The sequence below is a fragment of the Hyperolius riggenbachi genome, chromosome 6 (assembly GCF_040937935.1).
Source record: "Hyperolius riggenbachi isolate aHypRig1 chromosome 6, aHypRig1.pri, whole genome shotgun sequence".
NCBI lineage: Eukaryota > Metazoa > Chordata > Amphibia > Anura > Hyperoliidae > Hyperolius > Hyperolius riggenbachi.
Genome location: NC_090651.1, coordinates 390,450,684 through 390,467,753, shown reverse-complemented (window position 1 = coordinate 390,467,753; position 17,070 = coordinate 390,450,684). Strand labels below are relative to the sequence as shown.

Genomic DNA, 17,070 nt, shown 5'->3' with positions numbered 1-17,070 from the left:
TGTGGGGAATATTTAAATTGCTGCCATTTTTACACTGTTAATAGCAGATGCCTCAAACCTGCTACAGTTGGTCATTGGGTGACTGAGGTTCAAATGCTGGAGAGGGGCGGAGCCACAAACAGCCAATCTGATTTGTTTAATTTTTATGGGAATATACAAATTATTGATGCCAAAGACTCCAAAGCTCACAAACTTGGTCATTGAGTGTTTGTGTGTTAGGGCTAGAAAAAGTGGGCAGAGCTAACACCAGCCAAATACATACCTGTGCAATGCTGGGTCATCAGTGGGTGGAGACAAATACACATTTCACTGGGAAAATGTAAACTGCAGCCATTCTTACACTGGTAATGGCAGGGTTCTTACATTTTGCACAGTTGGTTACTGGGTGACTGGAATTAATATTCATAAAAGTGGGTGGAGTCTACTAAAGTGAATCAAACCTCACCTATTGCTTCTCAAGGGGAATATTTAATTGCTGCCATTCTTGCACTGTTAATGGCACAGACCTCAAACCTGGAACAGTTGGTTATTGGGTGACTGGGGTTCAATTTCAGAAAAGGGGTGGAGCCACAAACAGCCAATCAGATTTTTTTATTTCCTTACAAATTATTGATATCAAAGACCACAAAGCTCACAAACTTGGTCATTGAGTAATTGTGTGTTAGGGTTAGAAAAAGTGGACGGAACCAACACCAGTCAAATACATTCCCGGGCGACGCCGGGCCATCAGCTAGTAAGAAATAATTATAGGAAAAAAGTACTGTCAAACGGGAATCAACAGATATACAGTAAATAGCAAGAAGAACAAAACAAAAACTTTAGGATAAGTAACATATTAAAGTAATGGTGGAATGACAAAAGTGGAAGAATGGTCAAAATCAGGACAATATAACATAATAAAGACTCAAATGGTAGTCCAAATGTGTGGAACTGTACATCAACCAAAATCTGCTCCTACCTAGCGTAGGAAAGGGAAGTTGGGGAGAGGAAGGAGTACTCCAAAAAGTGTCTAAAACAGTGTTTCCTTCAAGATCACTAGAATTCCTTGCCTGATAGTTCAATGTTCCAGAGATCAAACCAATGGTGATTGTTAGACTTCCTCATTTTTGAAGCGTTTGTTAATTGCTTTATGTATACATGGGTGTGTTCTTATTACATTAAAATATTAATAGCAAAATAATTTGTAAGCAATAATTTTGCAACGTCTCTTATTTGCAGGGGTCGGGGTGCAGGGTTCACTTTGTAATAATTTCTAGAGTTGGATTTAAAGTTCAAAAAGACTAGTGAATGTCTCTTTTACTACATGTGGGACTTTGCTTCAAAGTACATGAGAATCAGAAGTTGACTTGGTCTTGCTCTTTGAATCCAGTTGGCCAGAGTCTTCTGTGAAGGCTTTCTCAAATATTGCCTGGAAAGAGGTCCGGAACTTTTCTTTAAAATCTCGACCCATGAAAACATACAGAACCGGATTAACACAGCTGTTGATAAAAGCCAAACTGGAGGAGAGTGGTATTCCAATGAATACGGCATAGGAGAAATGACGATCAGGGCCATAAGTGATAGACAGCTCCACAAATGAGAAGACATGGTAGGGGAACCAGCAGACAAAGAATGAAATGATGACCGCTATAACAACTTTAAATGGTTTGCTGGATGTGGTCATGTGATTTCTTTGGATGCGCAGCAGGATTATTGAATAGCATGAAATGATCAGAATGAAAGGAATGGCAAATCCGACGATGAACCTTGTTACGACTGTACCCGAATGTCTTGATATAGCAAGATCAGTTGGCTCTTCTACAGTTATGTCATCTTCAAAATTGTTAAAACAAGAAATAGTTCCATTATATGCCTCTGTATCTCTGAATATAAAATACGGTAAACTGAAAACAAATGCTATGATCCAAACTCCGAGGGCCACAAAGGATGCCAGTTTGGGTGTCCGGTGATTTTGGCACCAAACAGGAAACAGTACGGAGATACAACGGTCCATGCTGATGACGGTGAGCAGGAAGATGCTGGCATAGAGATTGATGAAGGCAATGGTGCTGTTCAGCTTACACATGAATGTACCAAAGGGCCAGTGAAAGTTAAGGGCGAGATAGGCAACGCTCAGAGGCAGAAAAAAAGTGAAGATAAAGTCCGCTATGGCTAAATTAAGAAACCACACAACGTTCACAGTCCTCTTCATCCTGAAGGCAGTAAAATAGATGACCAGTCCATTCCCCACTGTGCCCAGCAGGAAGGCCACAGAGTAGACTACCATGGAGAAAACATGAAGAATATTTGCAATATAGTCTATTCTTTCATAGAACCCCTGGTCCTCCTCTGTGTTATTACCATAGTATTCATTGTATTCCAGATCAGGAAACACCGCTGTGAAATTCTTCATTGTTTAAGGATAGATTCGAGACTTAAATATTCTGTAAACAGAAATAAAAAAAAAAATACTTAATATCTCCATCTAGTGGTCAGTCTAGTCATTTTCTTATTACAGCTATATCAAAAAGCACATTTTCTGGATCCACTTACCTTTGTGTGTCGTTCGTTCCTCTCCTTGTTCCCTCTTGTCCCTGTAAGACTCCTTAAAAAATTGCACTTTTGGGTAAAGTCAAATTTTCAGACAGGAAGAGGCGGGCTTGCTGTGATGTTCCCTCTCATTCTCCTCCCCATTCACTCCCCTTAAGAGCAGGAAGTGGGAGGGTGGTAGGAGGGAACATCCCTGAAAGCCCGCCTCTTCTCATCTGAACATTTAACTTTGAACAAAAGTCAGATTTTTCAAGAAACAATTGCAGGAGCCAATGGGGACAAGAAGAGGGATGTACAACACACAGAGGTTGGTGGATCCAACATGAACACACCTCTTTGCCTAGCTTAGATACCTTTGCCTCATATCAGCTATTCTTTAGACTCAAAGTTAAACATGATTAGATAAAGTTAGGTACAGTATGCAGAGTAACAATCCTACAGAGATCTAGCCTGAGGCCCTTTTTCTCACACTTATGCCGGGAATACACAGTACCGCTCGATTATGCAGCTGGATCGATTCCTGCTCGTCCCAGTGGGCGATTATTTTATCTGCTGCTCGTTTCCTTATCTTTTTCCATTGTCCCGCCCACGATATTGAGCGCAGAATCGATCCGGCGGGTGATCGGACATGTCGGGAATTACCAATCGAGCCATCTAATGTTACCGTGTATTCCCAGCATTAGCCTGCCATCTAATGTGGCAAACAAATCGCTCTCTCTCTGATCTGATCTGAATCTGATCACAGAGGGATAAATCGCACCACACACTGTACAACATTGTTCTTCAATAGATTTCAGCATAGAATTAAACTGACCCAATGAAAACATTAAACTAAAATGTTTAACCTTTGAAACCAAAATAACCCTCTGGGAATCTATGAAAGTCGTATTTCAGATCAGGGCTGCAGGTACAAGTGTTTATCCCATAATCTTATTTTTATTGGTGTTTTTTAGTAGCTTTTCTTTAAAGCGGACCTGAACTCAGAACTCCTCTCTGCTCTAGAAGATACACGGCAGCATAATAATCCTGATTCAGGGAAGCAGACATATTGTTTACAGCCTGTGCTTTCAGATGGCCTTATCTGCCATCTCTGCCATAGGCAGTCATGTGACTCAGAGGAGAGATCAGATTACAACTTGTGATTAGACACTAATGAGGGGGAATTCAACAGTCTAAACTCTCTAAATACATACAGGGTGCATTTCTCTACGTTTCCCTTCTGTACTGAGCAAGAGTTCAGGTCCACTATAACTGCTTCCGGACTGAAGCAGTACAAATCTATGTCCAGCAGCTTTCATTGGCTCCTGTCCGCGTGATCACTGAGAGCCAATCACATTGTCTCCCATTGATAGACAGCGTTAGGAGCCAATGAAAGTGGCTCCTGACCGGCTGACAGCGCTCTGCCACCATAGTGACTCCCAGGCCCGGATTTCTGCAAAGGCCACAAAGGCCATGGCCAAGGGCGATAAAATCAGATAAGATCAGAAGGGCGGAATGACTTGGAGAGAGAAGAGGTCATATGTCAAAGTAAATCATCTCCCCTGTTCCCGCAGCGCAGCCATCCAGCGCCCTGCTCTGCTGAATTCCAGAGTTCCCCAATCCCTGCTTCTCTCTCTCACACATTTCCTGATGTGTTATAACAATCAGGATCAATCATAACTGTCACCTGATGATCCAATTATGATCGACATACAGTACAAGTGGATGTGAGAAATACCAGGGATTTACATTACCAAGCAGATAAAACTAAGTTCCGCTGAGTTCTAATGCAGGCATTCACAAACATTTCTGCTAGTTCCTTTGCCTTCTTTCTTACAGCTGTGACACTGACCCCAGTAGTTGTAAATTACACTTTGTTATCTAGCCGTAATTTATTGCTTTTTTTTCTTCCTAGCCAGTGATCTCATCTCTGCTTAAGTTAACTCTTTCCTGACTCATTTTCTGTCCGTCAGCTCCGACAATCTATGAGAACTGCTGCAGCCTGGAATAAAAATTGCTGTATGCTTCCCTTTCATTGCTAAACTGTCACTGTCACCCGAGCTGTTACTACCTCTATGCTAGTGTGTATGGTTTGGCATCCTTCTGCTTTCCTGTAGCAATAGAGCATTGTACCATCTTAGCCATCAGCGAAAGCAGAGAGTTTTGAATCAGGATGATACCATTTATTGGCTTAAAAGAAAAAGAGTAATTGTTCTGCTAATAAGCCTTCTTCAGACTTTGTTCCCGTATACTGCCAATATGTTAGAGCACACCACCATATGTACATTCAGCATTCAAAAGAGATGCATAGATTTTTCAGCAAATATAAATAAATGTCATTCAGATGCTTTAAAGTGGAGCTGAACTCTTGCACAGGACAGAAGGAAAACAGAGAAATGTACCCTGTATGTATTTAGAGAGCCTTTCGAATTCTTCCACATCTGTGTCTAATCACAAATTTGATATCTTCCCTGTGTCACCTGACTGCCACAGCATATAAGCTTATTTTAAAGCACAAGATGTTAATATATTTGCTTCCATGAAAGTAGGAATTAGACACACTGTCTATTTATTGCAGGATTTGTATCAGCTGTAACAAAAATGTTTTTTATGTAAAGGTTATGTTGTTGCGTATCTTTTAGAGCAGAGAGGAAGTTCTGAGTTCAGGTCCACTGTAATTACAACAGAACATCCAAAGTGGGTCTTGACAGGATGTTTGCTACTTACCTGTTCTATGTTTTGGATGGGCTTCTCTCCATTGCACTGCCCTGTCTCCTGTCTGTGGCTCTGACTGCAGCCAGTCGCACAGAGGACAAAGAAGCAGCGCATGCTCTGGCCACTCGCACTCCGTGTCACCTGTTTGTGGCTCTGACTGCAGCCAGTCACACAGAGGACAAAGAAGCAGCGCATGCTCTGGCCACTCGCGCTCCCTGTCACCTGTCTGTGGCTCTGACTGCAGCCAGTCGCACAGAGGACAAAGAAGCAGCGCATGCTCTGGCCACTCACGCTCCCTGTCACCTGTCTGTGGCTCTGACTGCAGCCAGTCGCACAGAGGACAAAGAAGCAGCGCATGCTTTGGCCACTTGCGCTCCCTGCCACCTGTCTGTGGCTCTGACTGCAGCCAGTCACACAGAGGACAAAGAAGCAGCGCATGCTCTGTCCACTCGCGCTCCCTGTCACCTGTCTGTGGCTCTGACTGCAGCCAGTCACACAGAGGACAAAGAAGCAGCGCATGCTCTGGCCACTCGCGCTCCCTGTCACCTGTCTGTGGCTCTGACTGCAGCCAGTCGCACAGAGGACAAAGAAGCAGCGCATGCTCTGGCCACTCGCGCTCCCTGCCACCTGTATGTGGCTCTGACTGCAGCCAGTCGCACAGAGGACAAAGAAGCAGCGCATGCTCTGGCCACTCGCGCTCCCTGCTACCTGTCTGTGGCTCTGACTGCAGCCAGTCGCACAGAGGACAAAGAAGCAGCGCATGCTCTGGCCACTCGCGCTCCCTGCCACCTGTCTGTGGCTCTGACTGCAGCCAGTCGCACAGAGGACAAAGAAGCAGCGCATGCTCTGGCCACTCACGCTCCCTGTCACCTGTCTGTGGCTCTGACTGCAGCCAGTCGCACAGAGGACAAAGAAGCAGCGCATGCTCTGGCCACTCACGCTCCCTGTCACTAGTGTTGGGCGAACAGTGTTCGCCACTGTTCGGGTTCTGCAGAACATCACCCTGTTCGGGTGATGTTCGAGTTCGGCCGAACACCTGACGGTGCTCGGCCAAACCGTTCGGCCATATGGCCGAACTAAGAGCGCATGGCCGAACGTTCCCCGAACGTTCGGCTAGCGCTGTGATTGGCCGAACGGGTCACGTGGTTCGGACCCGAACGCGCTCTGATTGGCCGAACTGTCACGTGGTTCGGGTAAATAAATACCCGAACCACGTCATATCTCCGCCATTTGTCTGTGGGTTTAGCTTTGGGTAGGCAGGCAGGGTAGTTCGCGCTCCAGCCACGCTAGCCAGGGTCCCCCCCAGTCATTGTGTGTCGCTGCTGGGAATAGTAGTACACCGCTCGCTCAGCATTCTGTTTACTGCCACTCTGTGTACCTCGCTCAGCCACACTATATAGCATTCTGTTTACTGCCACTCTGTGTCTGCTGGGAATAGTAGTACACCGCTTGCTCAGCCACACTATATAGCATTCTGTTTACTGCCACTCTGTGTACCTCGCTCAGCCACACTATATAGCATTCTGTTTACTGCCACTCTGTGTCTGCTGGGAATAGTGGTACACCGCTCGCTCAGCCACACTATATAGCATTCTGTTCACTGTTCTGTGTCTGCTTGGAATAGTGGTACACCGCTCGTTCAGCCACACTATATAGCATTCTGTGTACTGTTCTGTGTCTGCTGGGAACAGTAGTACACCGCTCGTTCAGCCACACTATATAGCATTCTGTGTACTGTTCTGTGTCTGCTGGGAACAGTAGTACACCGCTCGCTCAGCCACACTATATAGCATTCTGTTCACTGTTCTGTGTCTGCTGGGAATAGTGGTACACCGCTCGCTCAGCCACACTATATAGCATTCTGTTCACTGTTCTGTGTCTGCTGGGAATAGTGGTACACCGCTCGCTCAGCCACACTATATAGCATTCTGTTTACTGTTCTGTGTCTGCTGGGAACAGTAGTACACCGCTCGCTCAGCCAGAGTATATAGCATTGTGTTTACTGCCACTCTGTGTACACCGCTCAGCCAGACTATATACCATTGTTTACTGACACTCTGTGTACACCACTCAGCCACACTATATACCATTGTTTACTGACACTCTGTGTACACCGCTCAGCCAGACTATATACCATTGTTTACTGCCACTCTGATTCTGCTGGGAACAGTAGTACACCGCTCGCTCAGCCAGACTATATACCATTGTTTACTGACACTCTGTGTACACCGCTCAGCCAGACTATATACCATTGTTTACTGACACTCTGTGTACACCACTCAGCCACACTATATACCATTGTTTACTGACACTCTGTGTACACCGCTCAGCCAGACTATATACCATTGTTTACTGCCACTCTGATTCTGCTGGGAACAGTAGTACACCGCTCGCTCAGCCAGACTATATACCATTGTTTACTGACACTATATAGCAGACTATATAGCATTGTGTGTACACCGCTCAGCCAGACTATATGCCATTGTTTACTGACACTCTGTGTACACCGCTCAGCCAGACTATATACCATTGTTTACTGACACTCTGTGTACACCGCTCAGCCAGACTATATACCATTGTTTACTGCCACTCTGATTCTGCTGGGAACAGTAGTACACCGCTCGCTCAGCCAGACTATATACCATTGTTTACTGACACTCTGTGTACACCGCTCAGCCAGACTATATACCATTGTTTACTGCCACTCTGATTCTGCTGGGAACAGTAGTACACCGCTCGCTCAGCCAGACTATATACCATTGTTTACTGACACTATATAGCAGACTATATAGCATTGTGTGTACACCGCTCAGCCAGACTATATACCATTGTTTACTGACACTCTGTGTACACCGCTCAGCCAGACTATATACCATTGTTTACTGCCACTCTGATTCTGCTGGGAACAGTAGTACACCGCTCGCTCAGCCAGACTATATAGCATTGTGTTTACTGCCACTCTGTGTACACCGCTCAGCCACACTATATAGCATTGCGTACTCTGCCAGTCAGTGTGTATATTGCTGGGATCAGTAATACTCCACTCACCGTCAACCACTATATGAGCTCAACATGAGTTCCCCAGAGACCTCCGCTGTGAGCAGCACTCCCAACAACAGCAACAGCCAACGCCCCACGCAAGCTATAACATCCACCCCAGCAGCCAGTGGTCAGCAGCAGCCCTCCCCGGAGGAGAACGTTGTGTCCATCAGTCCGTCGCCAGAGCGATTAATGAGGGCTGCCATTGAGGAGATGATGGGGCCTGATGTGGAGGAGGAGGTCTGGCTCAGGCCAGCATCCCAAGTTAATGTTGAGGACGATGAGGGGTCTGTGTCTGGGGATGTTGGGGTGGCAGAGGTGGTGGGTGGGTCAGACTCAGGAGAAGAGTTGTATGATGAGGATGATGATCGGGACCATCTGTATGTGCCTCAGAGTCCGACCCCGGAAAACATGTTGTATCGTGTGTTTAGGTACTAAAATCTGCGTTCCCTCCCAGTAGTGTTGGGCGAACAGTGTTTGCCACTGTTTGGGTTCTGCAGAACATCACCCTGTTCGGGGTGACTATATAGCAGACTATATAGCATTGTGTTTAATGCCACTCTGTGTACACGGCTCAGCCACACTATATAGCATTGTGTTTACTTCCACTCTGTGTCTGCTGGGAACAGTAGTACACCGCTCACCCGCCACTGTATAGCATTGTGCTCTGTGTCACTGCTGACAATAGTGGTACACCGCTCACCCACCACTGTATAGCATTTCTGTACTGCCACTGTACTGCTGCCAGTCAGCGTGTACTTTAAGGATAAGTGAAATGAGGAAGAAATCCGGTGAAAGAGGGAGGGGCAAGGGAAGAGGTGTTTCCCCTGACGGTTCACGTACAGGCCACAGGGGAGCACCCAAGAAAACCCACTCAATACTGCCCATGTTGTCCAGGACAACAACCCTCACAGATCCAAAAGAACAGGACCAGATAATTACTTGGATGACCTCTCAAGCGTCCAGCAGTGGGTTAAGCAGCACCAGCACATCACGCACGAGGTCCGAGTCCTCAGCCAGTTAAAGTCTGGGCTTTCTTTGAAGACTGCACTGAGGATGTTACCATGGCGATTTGCAAGGTGTGCAAGACCCGCCTGAGCAGGGGGAAAAGTATTAACAACCTCTCCACCACCAGCATGAGCCGCCACATTCTATCCAAACATCCCACTCTGTGGGCAAACGCGGCAGGACAGGGTACCACCAGCAACACTGCCTCCCTTGGGTTCACCAGACTCACCACCAGACCCGCCTCAGCAGCAGCAGTAGCCCAGCCATTGCGTGGTTCACAACATTCACAAACATCAGACGATGCTGACACTGTCACTTTCCGGACTAGTGCTCTTGAGGTCTCCCAGTGTTCATCAAACACAACAACCAACAGCCCTTCGGTGTGCAGCGCTACGGTTGAGTTGTCTGTTTCTGAGATGTTTGAGCACAAGAGGAAATTGCCAGCAAATGACCCCCGGGCCGTGGCAGTAACAGCCAGCCAGCATAGCCAAGCTTCTGGCCTGCGAAATGCTGCCATATCGAGTGGTGGAGACAAACAGCTTCAAGGGCATGATGTCAGTGGCCATCCCACGTTACGTGGTTCCCAGCCGCTACCACTTTGCGCGCTCTGCAGTGCCTGAGTTGCATGAGCACGTGGTCAGCTAAATAACCCGAAGCTTGAAGAATGCCGTTGCCTGCAAGGTTCACCTCACCACTGACACCTGGACGAGTGCGTTCGGCCAGGGTCGATACATCTCCCTTACCGCGCACTGGGTGAACCTTGTGGAGCCTGGCAGCGATTCCTCACCTGCTACGGCGCGGGTGTTGCCCACGCCGCAAACAGCTGGATAACAACAGCAGCACCTACCTCTCTGACTCCTTCTCCTCCAACGCATCTCAAAGCTGTACCTCATCCGGAAATGCTAACCCAGCACCAGCAGCAGTAGGATCGTGGAAGCAGTGCAGCACAGCTGTTGGCATGCGTCAGCAAGCGTTGCTGAAGCTGATCTGCCTTGGGGATAAGCAGCACACAGGGGAGGAAATTTGGAGGGGAATAAAGGAACAGACGGATTTGTGGCTGGCACCGCTGGACCTGAAACCGGGCATGAAGCTAGACACCTGGCACGAACTGGCAATGTACGCAATAGAGGTGCTGGCTTGCCCGGCAGCCAGCGTTATGTCGGAACGCTGTTTCAGTGCTGCCGGAGGCATCATCACAGATCGGCGTATCCGCCTCTCCACAGAAAATGCAGACCGTCTGACTCAAATTAAAATGAATCAATCCTGGATTGGAAACGACTACGCAACACTCCTGGACCCCAACCAAGTAACATGACCGATGAACATCTGGGATGGTTTAGCGTTTCCGGTCCCTGTTTATTGAACCTCTCATCTGTATTACATTTATGACTGCATGGCGGCAAAAAGCATTGCTGCTATATCCGCACGCTTTTTGTCCTCATGCAAGGCCTGGGTTGTTGTGTCTCACAAAGCGTGGCCTTCTCCTCCTGCGCCTCCTCCTGTTCCATCACGTGTGCTGCTGCTGCTGCTGGGTTACCGTTGCCGCGTGGTCCCTGTTTATTGAACCTCTTATCTTTATTACATTTATGACTACATGGCGGTACAAAGCATGCTATCCGCACGCTTTTTGTCCTCATGCAAGGCCTGGGTTGTTGTGTCTCACAAAGCGTGGCCTTCTCCTCCTGCGCCTCCTCCTGTTCCATCACGTGTGCTGCTGCTGCTGCTGCTGCTGGGTTAGCGTTGCCGCGTGGTCCCTGTTTATTGAACCTCTTATCTTTATTACATTTATGACTACATGGCGGTACAAAGCATGCTATCCGCACGCTTTTTGTCCTCATGCAAGGCCTGGGTTGTTGTGTCTCACAAAGCGTGGCCTTCTCCTCCTGCGCCTCCTCCTGTTCCATCACGTGTGCTGCTGCTGGGTTAGCGTTGCCGCGTGGTCCCTGTTTATTGAACCACTTATCTTTATTACATTTATGACTGCATGGTGGTACAAAGCATGCTATCCGCACGCTTCTTGTCCTCATGCAAGGCCTGGGTTGTTGTGTCTCAAAGCGTGGCCTTCTCCTCCTGCGCCACCCTCCTCCTGTTCCATCACGTGTGCTGCTGCTGGGTTAGCATTACCGGTCCCTTTTCCTGGAACCTCTTATATGTATTACATTTATGACTGCATGCCGACAAAAAGCATGTTACCTGTGCAAAGAAAACAGACATTTCCCGCATTTAAAAGACAGTTTTCCCTTTGAAACTTTAAAATCGATTTTCTCAAAAACTATAAGCTCTTTTTGCTAAATTTTTTTTTCCTCTTGTACCCACTCCCAAGGTGCACATACCCTGTAAATTTGGGGTATGTAGCATATAAGGAGGCTTTACAAAGCACAAAAGTTCGGGTCCCCATTGACTTCCATTATGTTCGGAGTTCGGGTCGAACACCCGAACATCGCGGCCATGTTCGGCCTGTTCGGCCCGAACCCGAACATCTAGATGTTCGCCCAACACTACCTGTCACCTGTCTGTGGCTCTGACTGCAGCCAGTCGCACAGAGGACAAAGAAGCAGCGCATGCTCTGGCCACTCACGCTCCCTGTCACCTGTATGTGGCTCTGACTGCAGCCAGTCGCACAGAGGACAAAGAAGCAGCGCATGCTTTGGCCACTTGCGCTCCCTGTAATTTCTCGCTCCTGCCCAGATGTGCACAGCACCCGAGGCTGGTACAGTGTTATGCATTCTTGACAAGTACCGATCATACATCACTGTAATTTCTCAAGTATGCGTTCCCAGAACACTATCGGCTGCTGTGCACATTCGGGCAGGAGCGCAAATGTCCATTGTGAGAGGACAGAGCATCCACTGATTCTTTGTTCAATGAGGGGCACAGCAGCACAACTGAAAGGAGCCCATTCAAAACAGTGATCGCTAGTCAGATAGTTAGACAGAATGTTTTTTGGTGGTGGTGGTGGCGGGGGGGGGGGGGGGGCCTTGGTGGCAGCAGGCCTAGGGCACTGGTAAGTACAAATCCGGCCCTGGTGACTCCAGAGAGAGGGGCATGTGGCGATGGGGCAGCGATGTGACTGACGAGAGCGGCGGGTATGTCCGGAGATTCGGTGGGAGGCGGCATTTTACCATACCAGTAGTCTCTGATCCTTAAGGGAGCAGAGACTGCTGGTAGGGAAGTGGCTAATTTAGAGGACCCAACTGGGAACAAAAAAAACAAAAAACTGTAACATCTAAAAACCTTGTGTACTCATATATATGAGTTTTGCATTTATCCTTCAGTAAAGTTCACAATAACTGTGATTTTGCTATGTTGCTGTCACTTACGGCAGGTAGAACAATTCAGCTTGGACAAGATTTGGACTAGTCCATCTCCTCATGGGGGATTCTCTGAGTTGCTATTATTTTCAAAAAGCACTTAGTGAGTGAATGGCAGTTGCTCAGTTCAAATGCTAAAACAGTGTACAAAACCTTTCAGGGAGTGCTTTTTGTAGCAACATTCTTAAAGACTACATGAAATGCTTAGAATCCCCCGTCAGGCGATGACACAGTCCTAAACCTGTCTGAGTGAAGTGACAGTGATACTGAAAAAAATACAGTTTTTTGTTCTCTCTGGGAGAAATGTGCAAGTTATATGTAGTTGTGCACTTGTGTCTGCAGGCGGTCAGTTAATGTACAAGTTATATGTAGGTGTGCACTTGTGTCTGCAGGCGGTCAGTTAATGTACAAGTTATATGTAGGTGTGCACTTGTGTCTGCAGGCGGTCAGTTAATGTACAAGTTATATGTAGGTGTGCACTTGTGTCTGCAGGTGGTCAGTTAATGTACAAGTTATATGTACTGTAGGTGTGCACTTGTGTCTGCAGGCGGTCAGTTAATGTACAAGTTATATGTAGGTGTGCACTTGTGTCTGCAGGCGGTCAGTTAATGTACAAGTTATATGTAGGTGTGCACTTGTGTCTGCAGGCGGTCAGTTAATGTACAAGTTATATGTAGGTGTGCACTTGTGTCTGCAGGCGGTCAGTTAATGTACAAGTTATATGTAGGTGTGCACTTGTGTCTGCAGGCGGTCAGTTAATGTACAATATGGTGGGTGTGTTGTCCTCCTGTACAATTACTATATGCACCCCATAAAATACAGCACTCTATGCCTGTAAGCTGTCACATGATCAGCAGACCAGAGACAAGAGGACAACCTCAGCAGCATTCTGCAGTGAGAAGGTATCTTATCCATCACTGTGCTGCTTTACCTGCATTGGGGGAGAGCAACTTCTCATGCTACATGCACAGGCCATTTACCCGTTCTCAGCAGCACTTCTGGTATCACTTCCTGTGCAGTATTATGTAAACCTGTATCGAAGAAAGCAGGCACATAGCGGGTAATCCTCAAACACTTGTACACCCTGTATATAAAAACACACACACAATAAAAGTAAATCTGTGAACGATTTACTTTTATTGTGAGGAGATGTATCACATGGTGACATTTTTACTGCTGGCAGGTGATGTCAGTGGGAGGAGATGCTGCTTACTTTTTTGGCAGTTGGAAACAGCTGTAAACAGCTATTTCCCACAATGCAACAAGGTTCACAGACAGTAAACTGCCAGGAGTACCATGGTCCTCAGAGTTTCTTTTAGGAGGGGTTTCACCACAATATCAGCCATACAGCGCCCCCTGATGACCCGTTTGTGAAAAGGAATAGATTTCTCACATAAAAGGGGGTATCACCACTACTGATTGGGATAAAGTTCAATTCCTGGTTACTGTTTCTCTTTAACTTTTGTTGTCCACACCCCCTTCAGCACTATACAGTTGTTGGGGGTGATAGCCAACATCCTAAAGGGAAAAAAAACACAGCGATAACAGGAGCCCCAATGGTGCAGTATGTTACCATGAATGGAAGAGGAAGAGTTGGTAAGCCAATAATACTCACAAAGGTGGGTTGCAAAAGGGGCAACCAGGGCCGCATTTCCCATAAGGCACGGTAGGCACATGCCTACAGGTGCCTTTAAGTAGGAGGAGCAGCTCCACATTCCTGAATGTCCCCCTTGCAACAGCTGCTGCTGGGCGCAGCCCTCTCCACCTGTACAGGCCTATGCTTAGCTGCTGGCCGCCTATCTGCCTCTTCTCCCTGCCTGCGCTCCTGAACGATTGTCATCAAAGAGATGACACGAGCAGGCTGGCTGTAACGCGTGCTGTGCGGCTGCTGGGAAGCAGGAAGCCTGAGTTCTGCAGCAGTACCGGGCTTCCTGTAGCGTGCTGACTATGAGGCTACAAGCCAATGCTTAGGACTGAGGAGAAAAGCGACTCCAACTTCAACTGGACAGGGCTCAGCAGACAGAGGTCGGGTCACCCTCAGCGGAGGAAGCAGTTCTGCAGTTCTGTACACTGACATGTTTGAAGTTGGAATGCTGTCCATGCCTCTGTGTATTCTGCAGGTCACGGACCATTGATTTGAGGAATTCACATAATTAGTGCATTAGCCAGCCTTTACAAAACTGAAGTCCCGAAGTAGTCTATTTACTGTTTGGTTACTCTGCTTAATTGTAAGGTGATGCACTAAGGGGCAGACAGTGAAGCAGCGGATGCATCACATCACTGAGGGCCTCTTTCACACCAGACAACCCGTGCAGGAGCCGTCCTCCTGCACACGATGATAGCCTGCGGCGTGTCATCGGAAATCTGTGACACAATCAGCGGCGGTAGCTATTAATTGAACCCAACGGAAAACGCCGGCTCCCGGATGCGTTGAACCGCAACGCACCGAAACGCAGCGTCGGGTGTGAAAGGTAAAATGAAAGTCTATGGACTTTTCTTTTACCTTGGTTAAGGCAAAGAATTGCATTTACGTTACAACGCAGAAAAGGGCTCTGGTGTGAAAGAACCCTGATAAAAGTCCTCTGCAGTGGCTGAAAATCTATCCCTTTCCCTTCTGTAGAAAGGTCAGAGATTGGGGGATTGTGCCTTAGCAAGTGTGCATTTCTGTGTCTGTCTCTGTTCAAGTGTGTATGTGTGAGTGTGCCTGTGTTCAAGTAGGTGCCTGTGTTGAACTGTGTGCGTGTGCCTGTGTTCGAGTGTGAGTGTGCCTGTGTTCGAGTGTGAGTGTGCCTGTGTTCGAGTGTGAGTGTGCCTGTGTTCGAGTGTGAGTGTGCCTGTGTTCGAGTGTGAGTGTGCCTGTGTTCGAGTGTGAGTGTGCCTGTGTTCAAGTGGGTGCCTGTGTTGAACTGAGTGTGTGCCTGTGTTCGAGTGTGAGTGTGCCTGTGTTCGAGTGTGAGTGTGCCTGTGTTCGAGTGTGAGTGTGCCTGTGTTCGAGTGTGAGTGTGCCTGTGTTCAAGTGGGTGCCTGTGTTGAACTGAGTGTGTGCCTGTGTTCGAGTGTGAGTGTGCCTGTGTTCGAGTGTGAGTGTGCCTGTGTTTGAGTGTGAGTGTGTCTGTGTTCAAGTGTGAGTGTGCCTGTGTTCAAGTCGGTGCCTGTGTTGAACTGAGTGTGTGCCTGTGTTCGAGTGTGAGTGTGCCTGTGTTCGAGTGTGAGTGTGCCTGTGTTCGAGTGTGAGTGTGCCTGTGTTCAAGTGTGAGTGTGCCTGTGTTCGAGTGTGAGTGTGCCTGTGTTCGAGTGTGAGTGTGCCTGTGTTCAAGTGGGTGCCTGTGTTGAACTGAGTGTGTGCCTGTGTTCGAGTGTGAGTGTGCCTGTGTTCGAGTGTGAGTGTGCCTGTGTTCGAGTGTGAGTGTGCCTGTGTTCAAGTGGGTGCCTGTGTTGAACTGTGTGTGTGCCTGTGTTCGAGTGTGAGTGTGCCTGTGTTCGAGTGTGAGTGTGCCTGTGTTCGAGTGTGAGTGTGCCTGTGTTCAAGTGTGTTTGTGCCTGTGTTCGAGTGTGTCTGTGCCTGTGTTGAACTTTGTGTGTGCCTGTGTTCGAGTATGAGTGTGTCTGTGTTTGAGTGTGTGTGCCTGTGTCCGAGTGTGAGTGTGCCTGTGTTCGAGTGTGAGTGTGCCTGTGTTCGAGTGTGAGTGTGCCTGTGTTGAACTTTGTGTGTGCCTGTGTTCAAGTATGAGTGTGTCTGTGTTTGAGTGTGTGTGCCTGTGTTCGAGTGTGAGTGTGCCTGTGTTCGAGTGTGAGTGTGCCTGTGTTCGAGTGTGAGTGTGCCTGTGTTCGAGTGTGTGTGTGCCTGTGTTGAACTGTTTGTGTCTCTGTGTTCGAGGGTGTGTGCCTGTGTTGAACAATTGAGCTGCCATGCACAGCTATAGGGATTTGGATGTGTGACAGAAAACTGCGGTATGCCATCCATAATCGCATCGGCATGTGTTTTGGACGGCAAGATACTGTCTGAGTAGGCAGCGTTTCCCTGTCTGGCTCGCATGCAGGAAACGCTGCATATTCGGACTTAGTGGAAACAGGCACTAGGGTCCTTGCTTGATGACCGCCAGCGGGACTGAGGGTGAGTGCCACTGCCTTTATCATACATCTGTACTGAAAGAAAAGAGGGTAGCTCAGCATGGAGACACAACTCTTTAAGGTGAAGTCTGGGGAGACTGACAGGATTATTGGGGGCTCCCTGCCTATTGCCAGTAACTGTCCTCAGGAGTTTACAGTCTAACTCCTGCATCATATCACTGACCTCTGGAGCCTATACCCGAATCCTTGTCTCATGTCACTAAGGGTGATGTGAAACAGTGATTAGAGTGTAAGATTCTAAGGACTGTTAGTAACATGAGACAGGGATTAGAGGTCAGAATATTTTTTACTTGAGGGTGTGGCCTAATTTAAGGGACGGAGTTTACTGCACCAGAACGCCTGTGCCTACAGGCTCCAA

General features: G+C 47.7%; 1 protein-coding gene across 2 annotated transcripts in view; it reads right to left on the bottom strand.

Annotated features, from left to right (window-relative positions):
• Positions 1–592: 592 nt before the first annotated feature.
• The window catches only part of LOC137523135 (chemerin-like receptor 1), a 36,901-nt gene continuing 20,423 nt past the window's right edge, over positions 593–17,070 (bottom strand). For both annotated transcript variants that reach the window (XM_068243371.1, XM_068243372.1), the window contains exon 2: positions 593–2,423. In XM_068243371.1, coding sequence (XP_068099472.1) covers positions 1,319–2,392 — 1,074 coding nt within the window. In that variant the 5' untranslated portion in view covers positions 2,393–2,423 and the 3' untranslated portion in view covers positions 593–1,318. The remainder of the gene's footprint in view (positions 2,424–17,070) is intronic.